The sequence below is a fragment of the Carassius gibelio genome, chromosome B22, assembly GCF_023724105.1.
Source record: "Carassius gibelio isolate Cgi1373 ecotype wild population from Czech Republic chromosome B22, carGib1.2-hapl.c, whole genome shotgun sequence".
Lineage (NCBI taxonomy): Eukaryota > Metazoa > Chordata > Actinopteri > Cypriniformes > Cyprinidae > Carassius > Carassius gibelio.
The window spans coordinates 35,091,957-35,118,499 of record NC_068417.1 but is presented as its reverse complement, the minus strand read 5'-3'; the positions used below and the strand labels follow the sequence as shown (position 1 = coordinate 35,118,499).

The window sequence follows — 26,543 nt, the reverse complement described above, 5'->3', positions numbered from 1 at the left end:
GAGACTACTGAGTTCAGATTACCCAGAATGCTCTGAAGGAGACTGTTATGGTGATGAGGGTCGTAATGCAGTCAGAGAGGGTCTTCTGAAGATCACACTGCTCCTCCTGAGGAAGATGAACCAGACAGACCTCGCTGACACACTACAGACCAGTAAGAGCTCTGGATCAGCAGATTATTGCCTGTGTTTTTATTATCAACCTTCTGTCTTCAGTCACTAATGTTCCTGAATGTCACAACACAATCTAATATCTAACAGATCAAACCTAAAAATACATTTCTAACATATTGCTCTGCCAATAACAAAAATTATTTCCTTTGCTCAGAACTGATGCCTGTGTATCAACAAAAACTGAGATCCAGACTACAGGATAAATATCAGAGACTCAGTGAAGGACTGTCCAATCATGGAGACTCAACACGTCTGAATGAGATCTACACAGAGCTCTACATCACAGAGGGAGGCAGTGGAGAGGTCAATAATGAACATGAGGTGAGACAGATTGAGACAGTGTCCAGGAGACCAGAGACACAGGAGACACCGATCAACTGCAATGACATATTTAAACCCTCACCTGGACAAGACAAACCCATCAGAACTGTGCTGACTAAAGGAGTCGCTGGAATTGGAAAAACAGTCTCTGTGCAGAAGTTCATTCTGGACTGGACTGAAGGAAAAGCCAATCAGGACGTTCATTTCATATTTCCACTTCCTTTCAGGGAGCTGAACTTGATACAGAAACATCTCAGTCTTGTGGATCTTCTAAACCACCTTCATCCAGAAACCAAAGAATTAAAATCAGCAGATTATAAGGACTTTAAAGTCATGTTAATATTTGATGGTCTGGATGAGTGTCGACTGCGTCTAGATTTCCAAAACAGTCGGAGCCTGTCTGATGTGACAGAATCAGCTTCAGTGGATGTGCTGCTGACCAACCTCATCAAGGGGAACCTACTTCCTTCTGCTCTCCTCTGGATCACCTCTCGACCAGCAGCAGCCAATCAGATCCCTCCTGAGTGTGTCCACCAGCTCACAGAGGTACGAGGATTCAACGACCCTCAGAAGGAGGAATATTTCAGGAAGAGAATAAATGATCCGAGTCTGGCTGAGAGAATCGTCACACACATCCGATCATCAAGAAGTCTGTTCATCATGTGTCACATCCCAGTCTTCTGCTGGATTTCAGCCGCTGTTCTGGAGAGGATGATGGGTGAAGCAGAGAGTGCAGAGATCCCCAAGACTCTCACACAGATGTTCACACACTTCCTGATCTTTCAGACCAAACTGAAGACACAGAAGTATGATGGGAAATATGAAATCAATCCTGATCAGGCTAGAAAGACTATTCTGTCTCTAGGAAAACTGGCTTTTGAACAGCTGGAAAAGGGGAACCTGATCTTCTACGAGGAGGACCTGAAAGAGAGCGGCATTGATGTCAGAGAAGTGTCCGTGTACTCAGGAGTTTGTACCCAGATCTTCAGAGAGGAGTTTGGACTGCAGCTGGGGAAGGTGTTCAGCTTTGTTCATCTGAGTATTCAGGAGTTTCTTGCTGCTTTATTCAAGCTGCTGTTCTTTTCTGAACAAAACACAGGACGGAAGAATGAATTCAGGCCACCAATAACCAGTTTACTGAAGAGAGAAGTGGACAAGGCCTTACAGAGTGAGAACGGACACTGGGATCTTTTCATCCGGTTCCTTCTCGGTCTCTCTCTAGAGTCTAATCAGACTCTCTTACAAGGCATCCTGAGAAAGACAGTAAGCAGCTCTGATATCAATCAGGAAACAGCTGAATACATCAAACAGAAGATCAGGAAGAATCCCTCTCCAGAAAAATCCATCAATCTGTTCCACTGTCTGAATGAACTGAATGATCGTTCACTAGAGCAGGAAATACAAACATACCTGAGCAGAAGAAGTGACCATTGTCTCTCTGGAGCCAATCTGTCTGCTGCTCAGTGGTCGGCTCTGGTGTTTGTGCTGTTGAACTCAGAAGAAAAGCTGGATGAGTTTAAATTGAGTAAATATCATCATTCAGAAGAATGTCTTCTGATGCTGCTGCCAGTCATCCAAGCATCCAGAAAGATTGAGTGAGTATTTTACTGTTTTCTTTCTTTTTTTGACTTTATTTTATACAGTAGGCCTGTGTTTTTCTTATTTGACACACTCAGCTAACATCACAGATCGCTCGACTAATGATCTGATGAGTTGAAGTGTGTTTGATAGGAGAGATTTAACCAAACTGTGCAAAGTTGAGGTGTCTTCAGGAACAGGGTTGTGACTCTGATTTTACAAATTTTGGATTGCAATTCTAGAACCCATCCCAACCTATCCCACCCCCTTGTAGACTTGAGTATAAGAAAAATAATAAATAAATAAAGTAAAATAAACAATAATAATAATAATAATAATAATAATAATAATAATAAATGAAGTAATATTAATACATAAAATACAGTAAAATAATATTTACAAAGATTTTAGAAAAGATGACACAACCTTAAAAGATGATTTCCATAGATTAACGGTTTTCACATTAGATCCATCTCTTTGAAAAGTTGAGAGTTCCATCAAAATAATGTCCAACAAATAAACTTCCCAGGTTAGTCTGTCCATTGTGTGAGGAGGATTCCAACGGTTGACTAGCAAGCCTTTTGCTGCAGTGAGAGCAGATTATAGTAAACATCTTTGTTGAACAAGCAAGGTGAGGTCCCAAAAGTCATTCATGAAAAAATGTCCTGGAGTCAAACATATATCAGTACCCAACAAACACGAAAGGTCCTGTGAGAGCTGGGTCCAAAGAGGAGAGAGAGAGAGGGGCAGAGTGTTTACTTTATGATGAGTCCATTGTGGACAATGGAATGGAGTATTGCCTGACAAAAGATTATTATTATTGTGGAAAATTGGTGAATGATTATACCAAGTTGTAAACGTCTTTTAACATCCCTCCATGTGGAGAGCAGAGCAGATGGGTTACAATGGGACCAAACCTAGATTTACACTGCCTAAGTGGAACCCCCGAAAAACAAGATGCTTCAATTTATATGGATAAACAATAGATTCCTCAATTGTTCTCCAAGATACAGACGGATCAGGGTCAAACCAAACAGATAAAGGGTGGAGGGAAAAGGTTTGAGAATACAGTCTAAAATTATGGAAAAAGACCTCCATGTAATCTTCTTCGTTGTAAGGTAGTCAGTTTAATAACAGTTTTCTCCTAACATGTGTTCCCTGGGATTCAAACCCCCAACCTTGCACTTGCTCTACCACTTGAGCTACAGGAACATATGCATCAAATTTGTTCCAGTGGCCAATAGCATATAATTTAACATCAGTCCCTATCAAAGAGAGTGGCCGGTAACTAGAACAGGAAGTCGGATCTTTATCTTTTTTTAACAAGAGAAAAATAACAGCTACAGTATATTAATAGATGGGTGAAATGAGCCTTGATTAACTGAAAAAAAAAAAATCATATCTAACATGATGGGGCCTAAACCCGACCAAAAAGTAGTATACAATTCGACTGGAATACCATCTAAACCTGGGGATTTCTTCTTGTTCATAGATCGGATTGCTGACTCCAGCTCCTGAAGAGTAATTGGTTCAGCCAGGTAATCCAAATCCAAATCCGACAGCCTAGGTAAATCAAGGTTGGACAGAAAAGATGCAAAAGAGTCAGGATCACCAACAGCAGAAGAAGTATAATGGCTTCTTTGAATCAGGAATACTGCCCTGGATCTCAGTAGTGATTTAAGCCCAGACCTTACCACCAAAATTTAGATGTTTAGAGTGTATTGTTCGAGAAACAACGCGGATTGTCTTTAGTCAGATTTTGGAGCTGTGATTTGAATTCTAATGTGATTTAAATCTTTTTATGTCGTTTTTTTCTGAAGGAAAGAGGCATATGGAATTGAGTTATTCCTTATAAATCCTTTAACTGCATTCCAAAGTGTTTGCGGATCATCCACTGAGCCTTGGTTAATTTAGTTAAACTCAGAAAATTTATTAATTCATTAATTGACTGCAAAATGTATCATCCTGTAACAATTTAGGGTTAAATCGCCATCTAGTCACACAACATGACTGAGGGATCAAAGATAAACTGCACAAATTTCCATTATGATCTGACAACGATAAGGAACATATATCGGCATCACAAACAGCGGAAGATAAAGTGAACTGAAAATATAATCAATTGTCGAATAAGATTTATGAGTAGCCGAAAAGAAAGTGAAAGACTTAGCAAAAGGATTTAATAAACACCAACTATCCACAAATGAAGATGAGGTTACACATTGCCTAAGTTTGTCAGAACAGAAGGTTTGAGAGTGTGATTTCTTTGGTCCAGATCTATCTAGGATATGCAACATTACTGAATTTGTGTCTGCACCCAATACAATTTCAAAATCTGAACATTTTAAAAGATGTGTAGACAAAACAGAGAAAAAAGTAGGATCAGGAGTGCAGGGGGCATAAACTGAAATAAATACAATATTCCTAGTCTCCACTTTTGTTTTTATATGTGTTATTCTATCATCTGTATCACAACCTTTATCTAAAAAAGTAATATTTAAAGTCCTCCGCACCAATATTAAGACACCCTTGGTTTTAGCATCCGAAGATGAATGAGATACCACTTCATAAAACTTATTATTACACCTGTGTACATCCTCCTCTTTCAAATGGAATTCTTGAACTTACACTATATCAATCTTTCTTCTTCGCAAAAAATCCAGAAAACCAGTACATTTATGTGGGCTATTAAGGGCATTAATATTAAAACTTAGAATATTAAGGTCAGTCATAGGTATCAAACATAATTACTGCATAATAAGACAAAATACAAATTTGAGAACAAAACCAGTTAAGTCTACTATCAAACCACCCCCACCCCCACCCTTCCCATCAGTATTCAAAAATACATAATCACATTTCTATGAACTATGGCAGATCAAACCAAGAACAAACCTTGATCTGCCATCACCCCCCAATATGATCCGTGGCGTCAACAAAGACCTGCACATTACAGAAGCACCAACATTGGCCCCAAAGTCACATATAGACTAGATAGTATCTCTGTTGAAAAATAAATAAAATTAAATAAATAAATATAATAAACAAATAAATGTAAAAAAAAAAAAAAAAATTAAATACGAAAGAGGGAATACAACTAAAACATAAATATTATACCACCACAATCAGCAAGTGATACTGTATGCTCAGTGAAACCATCTAGTAACTATAAGTTCAGAAGTAAACACTAGAGTGAACAGTGAAAGACACAGTCGCCTAACCAATTAGAGCATCTCTTCTCAGATTTGATAGCAAATGCCCAATGGAAGTTCACTGAGAGTTGGTAGATGAATAGGATCTGAAAAACAATTTAGGTTCAGTTTAGGAGTATAACAATTTAGGTTCACCTTGATTGAGAATGACCTTCAGTGTTGCAGGATAGAGAAGAAAATTCTGGATGCCTGCCTCTCTCATTTCTTTCCTAACTGGCGCAAATGCACTTCTTTTTGAGCTGACCGGAGAAAAATCTGGAAAGAAAGACAGCATTGCTCCGTCGGGTGTTTTCAATGGGGTGTGAAGTCTGGTGGCCCACAAAATGCAAAATCTGTCCATGTACCGCAAAAATTTTAAGATGAAAACCCATGGTTTAGTGTGATCTGAGGAGAGCCTTGTGTACACACAATGTGCTCATTCCACTTTAATCTCTTTGCTTGCCAGAGAAGGGAGGCACGTCGGTAGCAATCTTTTTAAGAAGCCCATAGGATCGTCCTTTTCAGACCCTTCAGGCAATCCAACCAAACGCAGATTACTACGCCTTTTGCGATCCTGTAAATCAACAACTTGTTGCTCGAGCTTATCGTGATCTGCGACAACTTTCTTTTGTTCTCTCATCTCCCCAGTAAGAAGATCCAGTTGGGAGCATAGCGACTGAACAACTGACATGTGAGAGGATGCCGTCAACCCAGTTATAAGAATGTCTTCAAAGTGCACAACAGTGTTCCCCATTTTATCCACCATATCATCCGTGGTTTGTTGGGTACTGATTAGGGCTGTGAATCTTTGGCAAGGCAGCGATTCGATTCGATTATGATTCATAGGTTTTCGATTCGATTCAAGAACGATTTTTGCAAATTTAGAACGATTTGATTCGCTTCACAATTAAATTCGATTCGATTCCATTATAATGATTAGATTCTGCATTCTTTAAGTGCATTCACGGGATTATTTAAATGCTTCTACTAAATTCTTTAAATGCTTCATCAGGGGGCAAATTACAGTAGCATTTATGGTTAGAGAACCATAGGTTAGAAAAAAAACAAAACTTTTGTCCATTGTTAAATGCTAGTTTAATGATGCGACATGGCATACGTAAAAATGTTTGTGAGCCAAGTTTTTAAAAAAGAGCTTAAAGAGTATTATGTATAAGCTAACATTTTGTCACACCAGGGGCATAGCCATAATTTCAGAAGAGACAGAAATGTCAAATACAATCATTTTATGTATGTAGCCTATATAATAATAATAATAATAATTATTATTATTATTATTATTATTATTATTTATTTATTTATTTATTTATTTATTTATTTATTTTTTACAACTTTTTTTAATTTTAATTAGCTGTAATAAATCAAATACACTGCTGGACAATAATCAATCATTTGTAATTAATATTTTTTTCCTAATGGCAATTTTATGATTGTTTTATATACTAGGCTACATTTAATTAGCAATTATTTACATTTTCTGCACAGAATAAGGTAGAAAATATACTTTATAGTTTCTGTACTGTAATGAATGTAAATTAGCACTGCATCATTCATAAATTGTTTGTGTTTATTTTTTTTAAACTTTCATGCATCTGATTATCAGATAAACCTTGCGCTCATATTTCAAGGTCGTTGTTAATGCTGTGGTTAATTTTAAAAGTTTCCTTCGTATATTCAGTTCATCCGCATTGTTTAAAAACATTTATCATTCAATGGATCTGTACATTTCTGCTCCATCCATGCAATAAATACATCTGTTGACGGCTCCGGTAACTCCGTCGGTAAGAGAGCCATTGACAAACTACAGAAAAATAAAACTACTCCACGATAGCATTACTGGCCACGAGTCCTATAGATCACACGTCAGCTGCGTCAGAGACGAACGGAGCGTGAGCGCAATCCTGTGACAGTCTCAGGTGGTAAACAGTGGAGCGCGTGAAGGACAGATAAGAGGCACGATTCACGAACAATCTTCAAGGTCTCCATTAATTTGTGCGTGTAGTAATTTAATGTGTATACATTTTTAAAGCATTGAATCGCTATAGAAATCGCGATTCATTCGATTCTTACCATTTTGTATCGATTACTGTCCAAGATTGGCGATTCACGATTCAAAAATCATGTTTCAAGATCGATGCATATGAAACGACAGGGTTTGTAATCGATGCTCGGGAAAACGAGTGAATCGTTACACCCCTAGTACTGATATATGGACTCGGATTTCTTCTTAATCGGAGAAGCCGATGGAGACATCTCCTGTTGTTTCTGATTGTAAGCCATCAAGAATATTATTAATAATGTAGTAAACTTAAATTAAAATGAAAAAAAAAAAATGGGGATATATATATGGGTCAAAGACGGAAAAGTGTTTAAGCATAAAAAAGTGTAATACTGCTTTAAATTGTTGTAGTTTTCCCCCCAAAAAAGTTTTATTTCATTGCAATTTTATTTTCGTTTTTCTGAGCAAAAAATAAATATCATACATTGTCCCCTGATATATATATATATATATATGTCTGTTCAGCTCCACTATAAGCAGGCTAAATACAGATTAAAATAGAAAATCATCTTCAATAGTTAAGGTCCAAGCACCAACCTCCCACTCTCGTGAAGCCAACAAGGAAGTGACTAAAAAAGCAATTCATCGACTGGCCGCTTGAAGCTTGCAGCAAAAGGGAGTCAGTCCCATAGACTCCCCAAGTTAAAATGTCCAACTTTACAGCAGAAAAAAAACATGTTTACAATCTGATTCAAAAAATGATTTTGGACTATATAGCTAATTTTGCCCTTCATGACAACTGTTGTCACGTTCATTAGCTGGAGTGCCCACAATCTTCAGTAGAGGGCACTCCACTCAGGACCATTCCACCCATCAACCACCAGATGTCACCATATCACTTGGACATTAGCACCTCTCATCTGTTGCACCACACCCAAACTATATCTCCCATGAGCCTCATTCATCAGCTAATCTTCTTGCCACACCTGCACCTCATTTACACACACATATAAGCAGCACTCACACACAGCCACATTGCAAAGTCTTGTTTAGCCAGTCTGAAATTTCCGAGCGTTTTTCCTTATAAAGTTCTGCATATGGATTCGAACGTCTCTGTCTCATCATTACAACTGTAAGTGGGTTAATTTTTTTTACAACGTTTAAATTATATTAAGCCTTAAAGTTCTGCATAATCAAGGGCTTGGCCACTTGAGCAACAGGTGAATTGCTGCTGTTGACACTTCCGTCGAGCTAGATGGGCATGGCTTTAGCAACCAGTTCCCGCCTTTTTACCCATTTTTGATTGTCCGAGAGAGTCGTGCCGTGACGCGCTCCAAGTTAAACAATGGCCTGCTCTGCACAATTTAAGCTTCAAAAATTATCTTAAGGAGTCTACGGTTGACGTCACGGATACTGCGTCCATGTTTTTATACAGTCTATGGTTAAGTCTCAAGTAGTTTGGGAATATTTATGGGGATAGTTGGGTCCTGTTTGTTGAGTTAAATCTGAAGCAATTTCAGTTTGAGTCTGAAGTCTATTAAAATGAGACTTGACTCTGAGTCACTCTCTGTGTCTAGTTTTATAATTGATATCTATAATTTGTATTATATCTGTGTTTTTCAGCAATTATACTGGACACAGGAGTCAAGCTCTAATAACGATTTTTTTTCTGTATATTCTCTGCAGTCTTTCCAGGTGTAATATTACACAGAAAGGCTGTGCTGCTCTGATTTCAGCACTGAGATCAAACACCTCACACCTGACAGAACTGATTCTGAGTGGTAATAAACCAGGAGACCCAGGAGTGAAACTGCTCTCTGTTCTTCTGGAGGATCCACATTGTCAACTGAAAAAACTACAGTGAGTCTCATCACATCTCCGTAACTATAAGGTTTGGAGTAAAATAAAATCTCAGATATGTAGAAGTGGTTTTGTTTGCTGCCCTCAGTTCAGACCCTTTAAACCAGGGGTAACCAACCCTGCTCCTGACGATTGACTGTCCTGCAAAGTTTAACTCCAACCCTAATCAAACACACCTGCCTTTTAACTTTTAAGTTAGCCTAAAGACCTTAATTAGTTGCTTCAGGTGTGTTTGATTAGGGTTGGAGTTAAACTTTGCAGGACAGTCGATCGCCAGGAGCAAGGTTGATTACCCCTGCTTTAAACTCTCAAGCATCGTCTTGACAAATTTGGGCAATTTTTTTTTTTTTTTATATATATAGTTTCCTTAATCTGAGCGGTACAAGCTTTGGTTTCTTTATCTAAATTTGCCCCCTGAACACACACGCACACAAAAAATGGACTCAACAAAGTTTTATGTTTTTATGAGCCTTTTTTTATCGGGGACACAGGAAGTGTCGTCATAAATTTATATTTTTTATTTAATTGAAAACCGTGATATGACATTTATAAAAAATGGGATCACGGCTGAGATCTTTGGTGGAAAAATGAAGAGCTGCTATGTGAAAGATCTATCCCTGTGCTGCTAGTTTGTCATGTTGGGATTGCTTGTGTGCCTCTGTGAATCAGAAGGATATATCGGTGGGGCGTTGTACCCTCAGTAGGTTCAACCATGCTGGGCAGGTTTCTAGAGTAGATGCCAAATGAAATGAACCAACTGGAACTCCAGGTTAGGGGGTTGGGTGTGGGGTTATCTATCCCATTCTGTAAGAAAAATCCAGTTACAGAAATGTTGACGAATAAAAATAAAAACCAAATCACACACCTGGCTGTTTGTAGTTTATTTAGAATATATTTAATTATCCCACAACATAATTTAAATGCTCATTTTCACTCAATCTCCTGTTAATCTTGAGTACCTATAGAGTAGTACTGCATCCTTCATATCTCCAAAAAGTCTTTAGTTTTATTATTTCTAAGAGAAAAATAGTCTGTGCCGATTTTATTTTTTTCCGGAAAAACGCGAGCCGCTGGAGGCGTGACATGTGGGCGGAGCTAAAGAATCACGAGCGCGAGTAGGCTTTTGCGTTGAGAGCGTTTGGAAGTTGTGACATTACCGTGAGGGGAAAAAAAACATCATCCAAAACAAACCATGGCTAACAGTCAGATTCAGCCATTTATTTATGATCCAGAATCAGATACCGAGGCTGAAACTGAACAAGAGCAGCAGCAGCAGCAACGACTACAACAGGACGTCTCTATTTGGTATGTATTGAAACGGTATATCTTTGCTTATGTAATCCCTCTCTCCTTGACGCTCCTCGCACTCGCTCCAAGCGGGGCTCGAAACCGGGTCTCCGGCATGGGAGGAGGATGCACTAACAAGGAGGCAGAGATATTTTAAGCAGTTTTACTCCCCGCCTGCGGTTTCAACAAATGATCGTGACCCTTTTTCGTTGGGATTGCATCATCCTTTAGAAATAAACGATACGCCAAACTGGACCTTGTTTGTAAAACAAGGTTCTTCAAAATGCAGGGAACAAACAAAAACACTTGCACAACTACGATGCTCTTTAAAAATAAACTCCGTCCACTGGTCCCTTAATGTTTTTTTTTTTTTTGGTAATCTGTGCAGGGTTGTCTTGCCCTCGCAACCAAAAACACACTTTTGTGACATTTTGCTCTCGCTCTGATAAGTGAATGTCTCTGCTCTGCTATACGGGAGCGCGCGCTCTTCCGGCGGAAGTGCCCTTAGGACCCATATAAAGGAAATTCCGCTCCATCTAACGTCACACAGACCCATACTCGAAAATCCCGAAACTTGTGACAAACCGGAAGGAGTATTTTTGGAATAGAAATGCTCCTTCAAACGTACAACTTAATTTTTGAAACTTTGTCCATGTTTAGCATGGAATCCAACTCTTTAACAGTATAAAAAACTCAGTATGCATGAAATAGCATTTCACCCCCCCCCCCTTTAATATCCACTTGGGGGGAGATTTAGGTCTCTGCAGAGCAAAAGTAGGCGTTTATCACCATGTGGGTGTTTTCAAACTGCTGGGTGTTTCTAAATCATGCAATCTAAATGATCCCCCTTACCCAACCCCACCCCTAAACCTAACGCCACTATGATGTCAACCAATCAGGTATCATGGTGTAAAAACACCCTGATCTGGTAACTCCCATTACTTTCCTGCAGAGACCTATACTTGCTTGGGGGAGCAGTTAAACCGTTTATTAGGAACAATCAAAGCTGACTTTCAAAGCTGATTTTTTTTTTTTTTTTTTTTGTATCATTACTCCAGTCACACAATCTTTCAGAAATCCTTTAAACAATCTTATTTTCTGCAAAAAAAAAAAAAAACATGTATTGTCGTCATCATCATCATAATCATCATTATTATTATTAATGTTGAAAAGAGCTGAGAATATTTTTTTTCAGGTTTTTTTTTTTTAGGGGGGATAAATTGAAAGAAAAGCATTGTTTGTTACATTTTTTACAGTTACATTTGTTACATTTATATTATTTACATCAAGCTTTTCAATTGTATAGTATTGTATATTATTGAAACTTTATAATGTTTCACTTGATTATACATTTAGTCAGGAATTATAGGTTTGAAAACGTGTTTGAACTAGTAAAATGTTAACAAGTTATTTAAAAACTAGTACAAGTATATAAATAAATAAAAAGAGACTTACTCATGTTTTATAATCTCTGCTGAATAAAGTGCTTCTTCCTTTTTTTTTCTGAGGAAATACAAATCTCAAATCCTCAACCACATCACATCTTTTTGGGTTGAATTATGTCTTATTCCTCTCATCGCGAAGCAAACTGTAAAATAAATAAAATCTTGAAGAAACAGCAACTGAACAACATTCATTAGGAAAACAGTGTGTCAATGAAAAATGATAGTTAAAAGCAGTTCATCTCTGTTCAGTTAAATAGTGTCTGTGCATTTATTTGCAATCAAGTCAACGATATTGCTGTAGATGAAGTGACCCCAGCTAAGCAAGCCAGAGGCGATAGCGGCAAGGAACTGAAACTCCATCGGTGACAGAATGGAGAAAAAAACCTTGGGAGAAACCAGGCTCAGTTGGGGTGCCAGTTCTCCTCTGACCAGACGAAACCAGTAGTTTAATTCCAGCCTGCAGCAAAGTCAGATTGTGCAGAAGAATCATCTGTTTCCTGTGGTCCTGGTTGTCCTCTGAGACAAGGTCTTTACAGGGGATCTGTATCTGGGGCTCTAGTTGTCCTGGTCTCGGCTGTCAAGGTGCTGATCCACCATGTGGTCTGGATACAGACTGGATCTGGTGGCTACGGTGACCTCGGAATAAGAGAAAAACAGACAAATATTAGCATAGATACTAGGGGTGTAATGATTCACTCGTTTTCTTGATGCATCGATTACAAACCCTGTCGATTCATATGCATCGATCTTGAAACATGATTTTTGAATCGTGAATCGCAGATCTTGGACCGTAATCGATTGAAAATGCTAAGAATTGAAAGAATCGCGATTTCTATAGCGATTCAATGCTTTCAAAATGTATACACATTAAATTACTACACGCACAAATTAATGGAGACCTTGAAGAGTGTTCGTGAATCGTGCCTCTTATCTGTCCTTAACGCGCTCCACTGTTTACCACCTGAGACTGTCACAGGATTGCCCTCGCGCTCCGTTTGTCTCTGACGCAGCTGACGTGTGATCTATAGGACTCGTGGCCAGTAATGCTAATGTGAAGTAGCTTTACTTTTCTGTAGTTTGTCAATGGCTCTCTTACCGATGGAGTTACCGGAGCCGTCGACAGCTGTATTTATTGCATGGACGGAGCAGAAATGTAAGGGTCTAAATCATACGCACAGATACATTGAATTATACATGGTTTTTAAACAATGCAGATGAACCGAATAACCGGCACTTTTAAAATTAACCACAGCATTAACAACGACCTTGAAGTAAGAGCGCGAGATAATCCGATGCATGAAAGTAGCGTTTGTTTCATTTGCAAACAGACTTCTGGCGCGTTTTCTCTCAGAATCATTCGCTGATGGAGAGGAAAAGTTAAATAGAGATGAAGACGTTTTCACACTGAAAGAGAAGTGATCTCGCTCTCATAGACGTGCCAGGCTATATCTGCAACTAAACTGAAAAAAAGCAGAATGAACTGATGAAACTAAAAAAAAAAAAAACACAAACAATTTATGAATGATGCATTGCTAATTGGCATTTATTACAGTACAGAAACCATAAAGTATATTTTCTAACTTATTCTGTGCAGAAAATGTAAATGATTGCTAATTAAATGTAGCCTAGTATATAAAACAATCATGAAATTGTCATTAGGAAAAAAATATCGATTACAAATGATTGATTATTGTCCAGCAGTGTATTTAATTTATTACAGCTAAATAAAAGTAATTAAAAAAAAGAAGATTATTCCTTGTAAATATTATTATTATTATTATATAGGCTACATACATAAAATGATTGTATTTGACATTTCTGTCACTTCTGAAATTATGGCTACGCCCCTGGTGTGACAAAATGTTAGCTTATACATAATACTCTTTAAGCTCTTTTTCAAAAACTTGGCTTACATTTTTACGTATGCCATGTTGCATCATTAAACTAGCATTTAACAATGGACAAAAGTTTTTTTTTTTTTTTTTCTAACCTATGGTTCTCTAACCCTAAATGCTACTGTAATTTGCCCCCTGACTAAGCATTTAAAGAATTTAGTAAAGCATTTAAATAATCCCGTGAATGCACTTAAAGAATGCAGAATCGAATCGTTATAATCGAATCGAATCGAATTTAATTGTGAATCGAATCGAATTGAATCGCTGCCTTGCCAAAGATTCACAACCCTAGTAGATACTATTCTTCTAATGATGTAGCAAGTACATCAGGTGTTATGTGAAGTGTTCTGGTTTACCTAATTAATGCAGCCTAAAAATCCTTTAACGGATTTGGATATTAAAAGCATATTAGTATGTTATGTGTAAGCCAGGTTAAAGAGATGGGTCTTTAATCTAGACTTAAACTGCAAGAGTGTGTCTGCCTCCCGAACAATGTTAGGTAGGTTATTCCAGAGTTTAGGCGCCAAGTAGGAAAAGGATCTGCCGCCTGCAGTTGATTTTGATATTCTAGGTATTATCAAATTGCCTGAGTTTTGAGAACGTAGCGTACGTAGAGGATTATAATGTAAAAGGAGATCAGTCAAATACTGAGGTTCAAAACCATTCAGGGCTTTATAAGTAATAAGCAATATTTTAAAATCTATATGATGTTTGATAGAGAGCCAGTGCAGTGTTGACGGGACCGGGCTAGAGAGAACTCATGCAGCTGCATTTTGGACTAGCTGTAGTTTGTTTACGAAGCGTGCAGACAAACAACACAATAAAGCATTACAATAATCTAACCTTGAGGTCATAAATGCATGGATTAACATTTCTGCATTTGACATTGAGAGCACAGGCCGTAATTTAGATATATTTTTGAGATGGAAAAAATGCAGTTTTACAAATGCTAGAAACGTGGCTTTCTAAGGAAAGATTGCGATCAAATAGCACACCTAGGTTCCAAACTGATGACGAAGAATTGACAGAGCAACCATCAAGTCTTAGACAGTGTTCTAGGTTATTACAAGCAGAGTTTTTAGGTCCTATAATTAACACCTGTATTTTTTTTTTTACATATAAATTTGTAACATATAAAGCGTAAAGAGTAGCGGCCCTAGTACTGAGCCTTGAGGTACTCCATACTGCACTTGTAATCAATATGATACATCTTCATTCAGTGCTATGAACTGATGGCGGTCATATAAGTACAATTTAAACCATGCTAATGCACTTCCATTGATGCCAACAAAGTGTTCAAGTCTATGCATAAGAATGTTGTGGTCAATTGTGTCAAACGCAGCACTAAGATCCAATAAAACTAATAGAGAGATACACCCACGATCAGATGACAAGAACAGATCATTTGTAACTCTAAGGAGAACAGTCTCAGTACTATGATACGGTCTAAATCCTGACTGGAAATCCTTACATATACCATTTTTCTCTAAGAAGGAATATAATTGTGAGGATACCACCTTTTCTAGTATCTTGGAAAGAAAAGGGAGATTCGAGATTGGTCTATAATTAACTAGTTCTTTGGGGTCAAGTTTTGGTTTTTAGATGAGAGGCTTAATAACAGCTGTAGTGTATTTTTGTCCGCCATGCATCTGAAGAATCACGCAGTCCTGGGGGTTTTGTTTCCAGAAGATGGACTTTATTTCAGAGAGAAGCAAAGCCGACATATTCTCTGTGAGAAGATCTCCCAAAAGCTAGGTAGCATCTCATTATATACCCTATACAGGGCGTTTACAAATAGTCAGACTTTTCCTTATGCTTGCATATTTTGATACCTCCCTAGGGAGAAGGGGCCCCCTACTTGTTTTGGTATAAAGAAAGGCCCTTTTTGTATATCTGACCATATGTTTCTCATCAGTTCTGTACATTCCAGCACGTAGGCATATTCCTTTCTATCCTTTACCTATAGGATTAAAATGGAAAAACAACTAGCAACAAAATATGGCTAGATTCACATTGATTATTCTTGATTGATTAAAATCTTATTAATAAAAATCTTCCACACAGCCAGTTTGAAGGTTTTGGGGACATATCCTTATGACAATGAGGAATTAATAATAGTCAGAAGAGGACCTATGACTTCTGGAAGCACCTCTTTTAGAAGCTTAGATGGTATAGGGTCTAACATACATGTTGTTGGTTTAGATGATTTAACACATTTATAAAATTCTTCCTCTCCTATAGTAGAGAATGAGTGGAACTGTTCCTCAGGGGGTCTAAAGTGCACTGTCTGATGTGATACTGTAGCTGACGGCTGAATGGTTGCAATTTTATCTCTAATAGTATCGATTTTAGAAGTAAAGTACTTCATAAAGTCATTACTGCTGTGGTGTTGGGAAATATTAATACTTGTTGAGGCATTATTTTTCGTTAATTTAGCCATTGTATTGAATAAATACCTGGGGTTATGTTTGTTTTCTTCTAAAAGAGAAGAAAAGTAATCGGATCTAGCAGTTTTTAATGCTTTTCTGTAGGAAAGGTTATTTCCCGCCAAGCAATACGAAATACCTCTAGTTTTGTTTTCCTCCAGCTGTGCTCCATTTTTCGTGCTGCTCTCTTTAGGGTGCGAGCATGCTCATTATACCATGGTGTCAAACTGTTTTCCTTAACCTTCCTTAAGCGTAAAGGAGCAACTTTATTTAAAGTGCTAGAAAAGAGAGAGTGCATAGTTTCTGTTACATCATCAAGAGGTTTTGGATATGCTAAGGAATTTGGATACATCAGGAAGATAACTAAAAAAGCAGTCTTTTGTGGTAGAAGTGATGGTTCTTCCATACTTGTAACTAGAAGTAGAATTTACAGTTTTGGTTATATGAAGTTTGCACAGAATTAAATAATGATCTGAGATATTATCACTTGGCATAATAATTTCAACACCATCAACATAAATTGCATGTGACAGTATTAAATCTAGAGTATGATTTCGACAATGAGTAGGTCCTGAAACGTGTTGTCTAACACCAATAGAGTTCAGAATGTCTATAAATGCTGATCCCAATGCATCTTTTTCATTATCGACATGGATATTAAAATCACCAACTATTAAAACTTTATCTGCAGCCAGAACTAACTCGGATGTAAAATCACCAAACTCTTTAAAGTCTGTAGTGGCCTGGTGGCCTGTATACGGTAGCCAGTATAAACATAAAAGGGGATTTATCATTAACATTTGTTTCTCTGGATACTGTTATATGTAGCACCATTACTTCAAACGAGTTATACTTGAAGCCTGCCCTCTGAGAAATCCTGAAAACGTTGTTATAAATTAAAGCAACTCCTCCACCTTTGCCTTTTAGACGCGGCTCATGTTTATAACAGTAATCTTGGGGGGTGGACTCATTTAAAATAATGTAATCATCAGGTTTTAGCCAGGTTTCTGTCAAACAGAGTACATCTATATTATGATCATTGATCATATTATTTACAAAAAGTGTTTTCGTAGCAAGGGATCTGTTATTCAATAAGCCAAGCTTTATCATTTGTTTATCCACATTGCATCTGTTTATTATTTGTTGAACCTCAATTAAATTGTTAATTTTAACTTGGTTTGGACGTTTTTTTGTAGTTTCTAGTTCGGGGAACAGACACAGTCTCTATAGTGTGATATCTAGGTGAAAGAGCCTCTATGTGTTGAGAATTAACTGACCTCGTGACGGGAGGCAGCTAGCAGACGGTCGGTTTAGCCAGTCTGTCTGTTTCATGACCTGGGTCCCAGTTAGTCATGTATAAACTCTAAGAATATTTGCCATATTTCTAGAGAGAAGAGTGGCGCCGCCACCCCAGGAGGGATAAAGACCTCTCTTTTCAACAGGTCAGGTCTGCCCCAAAAGCATGTCCAATTGTCTATGAAACCTATGTTATTCTGTGGGCACCACTTAGACATCCAGTCATTTAGTGATGACAATCTGCTATGCATCTCGTCACCACGGGTAAGCAGGGAGGGGACCAGAGCATATTACAGTGTCTGACATCGTGCTTGCAAGTTCAAACACCTCTTTGATGTTATTTTTAGTGATCTCCAAATGGGGAAGTCGAACATCATTAGTGCCGGCATGAATAACAATCTTACTGTATTTTACGTTTAGCATTAGCCAGCACTTTTAAATTTGCCAAGATGTCAGGCGCTCTGGCTCCCGGTAAACATTTGACTATGGTGGCTGGTGTCTCTATATTCACGTTCCATACAATAGAATCACCAATAACTAGAGCACTTTCATCAGGTTTCTCAGTGGGTGCATCACTGAGTGGGGAGAACCTGTTTAATGTTTTGATCGGAACTGAAGAGCGGTCTTTTGACCCATGACTACGCTGCCTCACCGTCACCCAGTTGCCCTGCTGCAGGAGCTCTGTTTCCGGAACCGAACAATGTAAAGGAATCCCTGAGCTAGACTCATCCAAAGCCGTATCTAGTGCCCTAACATTCTTACTGTCCTCAATTAATGTTTGGATGCGTGTCTCTAATTCTGAAATCTTCTCTGCCGGCTAGGGTTGTCAACGAATATTCTAAATTTGAATATGTATGCAAATAGTTAAAAAAAAAACGAATTTCAAACGTGAAAATTTATATTCCAATAAAAATAACATGTGGAGAAAAAGGCCTGCGGTAGTAAAGGCATGGTTGTCTGCTTTGTGAGAAAAAGCTAATGACAAGGTAACGAGTGCTAACGCTTTGCAGGTGTACTGCACTTACAGATATAAAAAAAGGTTAACGATCAAAGTTAATCTGATAAGATTGATAATATCAGACATATGGTGCAGATTAAGTTATATTTTATCACTTTAAAAAACAGAGAGTGATAGTAAAATCAGACCACATAGCAGATAGTAAGCACAGACCACATACCAACTCTACACATCATCATTGTACAGTCCAATGGAACACGTCCCTGTACATGAACTTCATTGACTTTGAAAAAACATTTGATAGCTTAGACTGGACAACACTATGTAAAATTAATGGAGCATTATGGAATCCTCACAAAGATCATCAACCTTATCAAGAACTCCTATGATGGTACTGTGTGTAAAGTCATGCATGCAGGCCAGCTTTCCCAGAGCTTCGAAATCAAGACCGAAGTCAAACAGGGATATCTTCTCTCACCATTCCTCCTCCTTCTTGCAATTGACTGGGCCATGAGGGAAACAACTGAGGGGAAGAGAAATGGAATTCAGTGGAGCGTGTGGGAGCAGCTGGATGATCTGGAATTTGTGGATGATATAGTTATCTTCTCACATACACAGACACAAATGCTAGAGAAGATAGACTTTCACAAACTGCAATAAAACACGGTCTCACTCCCAATACAACAAAAACACAAGTGATTAATATCTAGTCCAAAACCAGAAATCCCATTTTCTTGAACCGCCCTGCTCTAAAGGAGGTAGAAGCTTTCTCCTACCTAGGCAGTGTTGTGGACACCACCGTAGGGATGGAGACTGACATCAGAAGCAGGATTAACAAGGCCAAAGTGGTGTTTAACATGCTCAGAAAGATCTGGAGCTCCAAAAACACCAAAGAAATGCATCTCAAATTCCAACATGAAACAGGTGATGCTGTATGGATCAGAAACATGGAGAACAGCAAAACAGACAACACACAGGCTGCAAACATTTATCAACACCTGTCTCAGAAGGATATTAAACATATGGTGGAAAGACAAATTCAACAATGTGGACCTGTGGAAAAGGACAAGCCAAGAGCCAATAGACTTACAAATCCAAAAGAAAAAGTGGAGTTGTATTGGACACATCCTCAGAAAACTGCCACAAACATCACCCGACTACCCTGTGAAATGGAACCCCCAAGGGAAAAGGAAGCAAGGTCTCCACAGGAACAGCTGGAGAAAAAGTGAAGAGGCAGAAATGTCCAAGAGTGGATTCAACAGGGGAGAGCTTGAGAGAAAAGGCGTGAACAGAGTGAAATGGAAGAAATTCGCCAACGGCCTATGCACCCACGAGGAGCAAAGCACTTAACTTACTTGCTTTACTCTATGAAGGATGCTTGAGGGTTAAGATAAATGTAATAAATAAAAATAATGAAAAATGCATCTAATTCATTGCAATATTTTGATGGAGCCTTTTATAAAAACCAGCACTATATTGTTTTTCTTTAATATCACAGCTCAGTGACTGCTAGAATCTAGAAGTATTAGAGTACAATCAGGATAAAGACATGAGTCCCCTCAGAAATTTCAGCCAAATTAATATTAAATTCAACATCCATAGAGATATAGAAATATATAGAAAAATATGAAGTCGCAAGAATTACCTTTTATCTCACACTCAAGGATAAAGACTCACCAATATGGGGCAAAAGGTCTACAATATTGATAAAAATATTTCAACTAAAATAATATTTTGCATAATATCCAAGTTAATCATTGTCTAAAACAATCCATTCAGCAATGTTTGTACCATATTCTGCTTTGATAAATTAATTTACTTTTATTAAAGGAGTACATTGCAAAATAGTTTTATAAAACAAAAATACAGTAATGTTTCATTATTAAGAAAAAGAATGTGAAAGATTTTTACTCTGCTTGAAGATTTCATAGTGACTTAATATTGTTTTCCGGCATCTAAATTGAAAGACTTTATATTTTGTGGGTGATATCATATTATAAATATGATGTTTCATTAAAAATATTGTGATTATCGTTTTTACCCCAAACATCATCCTTTTCATATCTTTCAGTTATTGAAAATCTGTTGATTTAATGACTTTGAACAAAACTGAAAACACTAACATGACCTTTGATTCAAATATAAGCCTGTGATTCTCATTTGCTACATTAGTCTATATTAATTTCAAATGTGCCTTTTATGTGAGTCCATCTTTAGCCCCTTTGTAAACTACCGGACACCAGTCACAAAGTATAAATTCATCTGTTCGAAGAGTACAGTGTTCCTGTAGCTCAACTGGTAGATTGTGTTATTGGTATCATTGTGTTAGCAGCACAAGGTTGTGGGTTTGATTCCCAGGGAACACATGTTAGGTAAAAAAAATGTTAGCCTGAATGCACTGTTTTTTTTTGGATAACAGCACTTATAAATGCTACATTCCCTTATTCATTGTGAGATAAAACGAAGGCTGATTTCTATTGTTCCAAATATACCTGCCCACTCAACCTCCCCACAATCTTAAACCCCAGAGTAATATGTCATAGTTATACTGTAATGGTACTTTTGATATTTTAACATTATTGCGTGTTTAGTACTACAAAAGGTTTGAAGAATGAAAATGATAAACTATTTCATTATCGTGAATCATGTGTATAGAGTTGATTTTCAATTAGTTTCTTAGCTTGTGCTAGTGTTGGCTATTTAAAATCTGTATAGTACTGACCCTTTTGTTTAGAAAAAAGTATTACTCATACAAAAACACTCTTACACTAAAACTTAAACACAGTCTCAGAGATCACTTTTGTATTTATTTATTTTTTTTACCTTTATTTTACCAGGAAATAATCATTAATGTTCTTCACTCTCTGCAGTCTGTGTAACTGCAGTATTGGAGAGGAAGGATGTGCTGCTCTGATTTCAGCTCTGAGATCAAACCCCTCACACCTCACAGAACTGGATCTGAGCTTTAATAAAGCAGGAGACTCAGGAGTGAAGCTGCTCTCTGCTCTACTGGAGGATCCATACTGTAAACTGGAGAAACTATGGTGAGTGTTATTATATTATTAAACACAACAAACAGTGTGAAAATAATGCCAAACAAAAACATTTAATGTTAACCTGTTAACCAGACCCCACATTATGGGACTCACAGCTGAAAGTGCCTTACCCAACTTAAAATTGAAGTAAGTTCCTTACTTCAGTGTGTTACACACATCATTTTGGTTTATTTGGAAAGAAAACCATTTTGAGCTTTACTTTTTATGAATCAGAGATGATAATGCTCAAAAATATGAAAAGTTACAGACACTGAAGTGCCTTGAATTTTTTTTTACCACTCTGAATTTTTTAAATTTAATCCTTGTTATGTTGCGGGTCAATTTGACCCATTTAGATTTTCTAGTTGTTGGAAATACTGGTTAATCTATGTTTTTTTTTTCTTGATATTTTGTGACTTTTTCTCATTAATCATCATGAACATGCTTGCAAGTTTCAACATGCTGGTGTTTTTTGACATATACAAACAAAATTACTATTACATTCGTTTTATCCGCATATTTTAACACTCTAAGGAAACTGTACTGACCCATAATAATAACATATCTTGGTTATATATATTTTTTTTTACTACTTTATGAAGCTAAAAAATTTGGATTTCCACACTTATTTCAATACAGAAAAATATTTTGTCAGCCACCGATGGTAAAAATGACCTATTTTTTTCAAGCTACCTGGAATAATATTAAACATTTTTTCTTTTCTTGATATTTTATGGCTTTTTCTCATTTATCATCATTGACATGCATGCAAAGTTTCAACATGCTGGTGTTTTTTGACATATAAAAGCAAAATTACTATTTTTGACTTTTGTGATGTTCGTGGGTCAATTTGACTCTCATAGGCAGCTATTCAAAAGAAACTGTACAGACACAAAATAAAAACATTTATTTCATGTATGTCAAGGCATGTAAAATGTACATCTATCTAAAAGTGCTCTAACCCTAACCAAACACACTTCAAAAAGCTTAATCATGGTGTTCAAAATTAATGGCAAATTACAAATGACAAACCTGAGTTACCAGAGAGATTCTGAACATGGAGGGCGGAAACATGCATCTGGAGTCAGACCCACATAAAATAAAGGAGTGAACACAGATGATAGGAAAAAATGGAAGAGATGTGAGGTGTGCCCATCCAAGCGCGACAGCAAAACCAGCACCATGTGTGTGAAGTGCAAGAAATTCATATACCAAAAGCACACAATTGCTGTGTGCTCATCATGTCTAAAGTAACTGCTAGACTTTATGAAATGAGTTTACAGAACAGCCAACTTAAAAAAATTAAATATTTTCATTACACAGCTACATTTAATTGTTCAGTTATGATGTTCTAAGAAAAAGAGTTAAAAAAATGTATACGCAAATTAAGTCAGCATACTGTTTATTTTCAAATTTTGTCATAACAAAACAGTTTTAAAAAATGGTTAAACATTTTCATTATATCATATTTTCAGATATATTTTTTGGGGAATATTTGACAAATGTTGATAAGAAAAGTTTGTACCTGAATTTTTATTGTTTTTCATAGTGTTTTTAAAAAAAAATTGTGGATCATCTCATTCTATTTGTGACACTCTATGCTACAAAACCATGCAATTTTTACTACCAAGGCACAGTTTTCTGAGCATGAGTTATTCCATAATGGACACAAGCAATTCTGTCTGAGGAACTGAAATGTAACCAAAGGAATTATCATCCATATTACAACTTTATTGCTTCACTGGACTAAACGTGCTCTTTGGGATGCCATTCAGTAGATCCTTACCTTCCTAAATAAACTGGAATTTACAGCTGTGGATGTGTTTATCACTCGTTATTACAACAAATCTGGTACAGAACATAGCTAAACATAGAGCTAAAATAAAATGTAAACTTGATCCAAATTAAATTAATTAACTTCAAAGAAGCACAAGTAAAATATATGTCATCGTTATACTATAATGTTACTCTTATCTTAGCATTATCACCTATAAAGTATTATAAACTAATTCAGCATCACAATTAGGAATCTTGTGGGTAGAGTGCATTTAAATTAATGTTTTAGCTGCTGGCAATTTGAAGGAAAATGCTAGTTTTTCCATATTCCACTATGTTCTCCCCTCAACTTTGGAACCTTCCAAGTGAGAACTCTCAGAAAGACTCATCACAAATAAACTTATAAGGGAGGTCTTCATTGACTATTATGGACTTAACCAGACTTATTTGCATTAATGTTTATATCAAATATGTCCCACAAAACCATCAAAACAGTGAATCAACAATTGAAGATATGCATGCATGGTTTCTAAGTTGACATTGTGAAAAGGATAAATGGTAGCAAACGTATCTGGTTTTTGTCCATACCACTGGCACAGATGACGATGGGGGATTTGTCAAACAAGAAAAGAGCAAAAATGTCCAGTAGTTCATTTCATATTCTAGCTTCAGTCAATCCAGGCTTCAGTTCAGCTTACATTGCAATAATGGTGTCCTTGTAGCCCTCAAACATTTCAAATCTCAGTTGATCCAAGTCATCAAATGATGATACTGGCATGACTAATTAGAACCCATTAAGAACCAGTACAGCATAGGATGGAAACATCAAGTAGAATAAGAAGGATAACTCTGTAGATGAGGTATCTATGAGAAGTCCTTCTAAATAAAAACATACAGGCTAACATTAACACCAAACATATTACATGAAATAACATAACCCAGCAAAACAATGATAACACTTACTTGGATGAGCTTAAAACCACAGTTTCTCAACCCGGACTCTATACATAAGGATAGCAGAATGAGGCCATGCTTCTCTCCAACAAAACAATATCAATCAATCAATCACCTTTATTTATATAGTGCTTTAAACAAAATACATTGCGTCAAAGCACTGAACAACATTCATTTGGAAAACAGTGTGTCAATAATGCAAAATGATAGTTAAAGGCAGTTCATCATGGAATTCAGTTATGTCATCTCTGTTCAGTTTAAATAGTGTCTGTGCATTTATTTGCAATCAAGTCAATGATATCGCTGTAGATGAAGTGACCCCAACTAAGCAAGCCAGAGGCAACAGCGGCAAGGAACCGAAACTCCATCGGTGACAGAATGGAGAAAAAAACCTTGGGAGAAACCAGGCTCAGTTGGGGGGCCAGTTCTCCTCTGACCAGACGAAACCAGTAGTTCAATTCCAGGCTGCAGCAAAGTCAGATTGTGCAGAAGAATCATCTGTTTCCTGTGGCCTTGTCCTGGTGGTCCTCTGAGACAAGGTCTTTACAGGGGATCTGTATCTGGGGCTCTAGTTGTCCTGGTCTCCGCTGTCTTTCTGGGAAGTAAAGGTCCTTTCTAGGAGCTGATCCACCATTTGGTCTGGATACGTACTGGATCCGGGTGACTGTAGTGACCCTGAATCTGGTGGCCACGGTGACCTCGGAACAAGAGAAAAACAGACAAATATTAGCGTAGATGCCATTCTTCTAATGATGTAGCAAGTACATAGGGTGTTATGTGAAGTGTTTCCGGTTCCGGTTTACCTAATTAATGCAGCTTAAAAATCCTTAACGGGGATATTAACCGGATTTGGATATTAAAAGCATATTAGTATGTTATTTGTATGCCAGGTTAAAGAGATGGGTCTTTAATCTAGATTTAAACTGCTAGAGTGTGTCTGCCTCCCGAACAATGTTAGGTAGGTTATTCCAGAGTTTAGGCGCCAAATAGGAAAATAATCTGCCACCTGCAGTTGATTTTGATATTCTAGGTATTGTCAAATTTCCTGAGTTTTGAGAACGTAGCGGACGTAGATGAGTATAATGTAAAAGGAGTTCATTCAAATACTGAGGTGCTAAACCATTCAGGGCTTTATAAGTAATAAGCAATATTTAAAAATCTATACGATGTTTCATAGGGAACCAGTGCAGTGTGGACAGGACCGGGCTAATATGGTCATACTTCCTGGTTCTAGTAAGAACTCTTGCTGCTGCATTTTGGACTAGCTGTAGTTTGTTTACTAAGCGTGCAGAACAACCACCCAATAAAGCATTACAATAGTCTAACCTTGAAGTCATAAATGCATGGATTAACTTTTCTGCATTTGACACTGAGAGCATAGGCCGTAATTTAGATATATTTTTGAGATGGAAAAATGCAGTTTTACAAATGCTAGAAACGTGGCTTTCTAAGGAAAGATTGCGATCAAATAGCACACCTAGGTTCCTAACTGATGACGAAGAATTGACAGAGCAACCATCAAGTCTTAGACCGTGTTCTAGGTTATTACAAGCAGAGTTTTTAGGCCCTATAATTAACACCTCTGTTTTTTCTTAATTTAGCAGTAAGAAATTACTTGTCATCCAATTTTTTATATCGACTATGCATTCCATTAGTTTTTCAAATTGGTGTGTTTCACTGGGCTGCGAGGAAATATAGAGCTGAGTATCATCAGCATAACAGTGAAAGCTAACACCATGTTTCCTGATGATATATCCCAAGGGTAACATATAAAGCGTGAAGAGTAGCGGCCCTAGTACTGAGCTCCTACTCTACTTCTTCCTGCCTTTTATCTAGAGAAAGAGTAGTCTGGAAAGCCCCCAGAGCATGGTAGTGGTAGTAAATGCTCTAAAGGCCGTTACAACTTAGATGAGTTGATACATACCTCTCCCATCTCAGACTGGTAGATTGTAGAGGTGGGTATCTACTTGTCTAAGTTGAGGGAAGAACATAGTGAAATATGGTATAATGTTGGCGTTTTCCTTTAAAACCTCTATAGCATTGATCCTGGTGTATAGAAAAAGTACTGCTCATACAAACACACACAAAAACACACTGTTCACCCTTAAACTTAAACACTGTCTCAGAGATCATTCATGTTATTCACTCTCTGCAGGCTGATTAACTGCAGTATTGGAGAGGAAGGCTGTTCTGCTCTGATTTCAGCTCTGAGATCAAACCCCTCACATCTGACTGAACTGGATCTGAGCTGTAATAAACCAGGAGACTCAGGAGTAAAGCTGCTCTCTGCTCTACTGGAGAATCCATACTTTAAACTGGAGAAACTATGGTGA

At 37.4% G+C, this 26,543-nt stretch overlaps 1 protein-coding gene across 1 annotated transcript; it reads left to right on the top strand.

Annotated features, from left to right (window-relative positions):
• On the top strand, positions 1-26,543 carry LOC127987365 (NACHT, LRR and PYD domains-containing protein 3-like). The gene is made up of 5 exons (XM_052589662.1): positions 1-152; positions 326-2,087; positions 8,965-9,138; positions 21,316-21,489; positions 26,366-26,543. The coding sequence occupies exons 1-5, from the start codon at positions 116-118 to the stop codon at positions 26,541-26,543; spliced, it is 2,325 nt and encodes a 774-aa protein (XP_052445622.1). The 5' UTR covers positions 1-115.

What these genes read in the sequence shown, in the direction of transcription:
- LOC127987365 (XM_052589662.1), top strand. Translation starts at nt 116, where the DNA reads ATGAACCAGACAGACCTCGCTGACACACTACAGACCA. An exon ending in CGCTGACACACTACAGACCA is followed by an intron (nt 153 to 325) that starts GTAAGAGCTCTG and finishes TCCTTTGCTCAG; the next exon opens with AACTGATGCCTGTGTATCAA. An exon ending in TGTCAACTGAAAAAACTACA is followed by an intron (nt 9,139 to 21,315) that starts GTGAGTCTCATC and finishes CACTCTCTGCAG; the next exon opens with TCTGTGTAACTGCAGTATTG.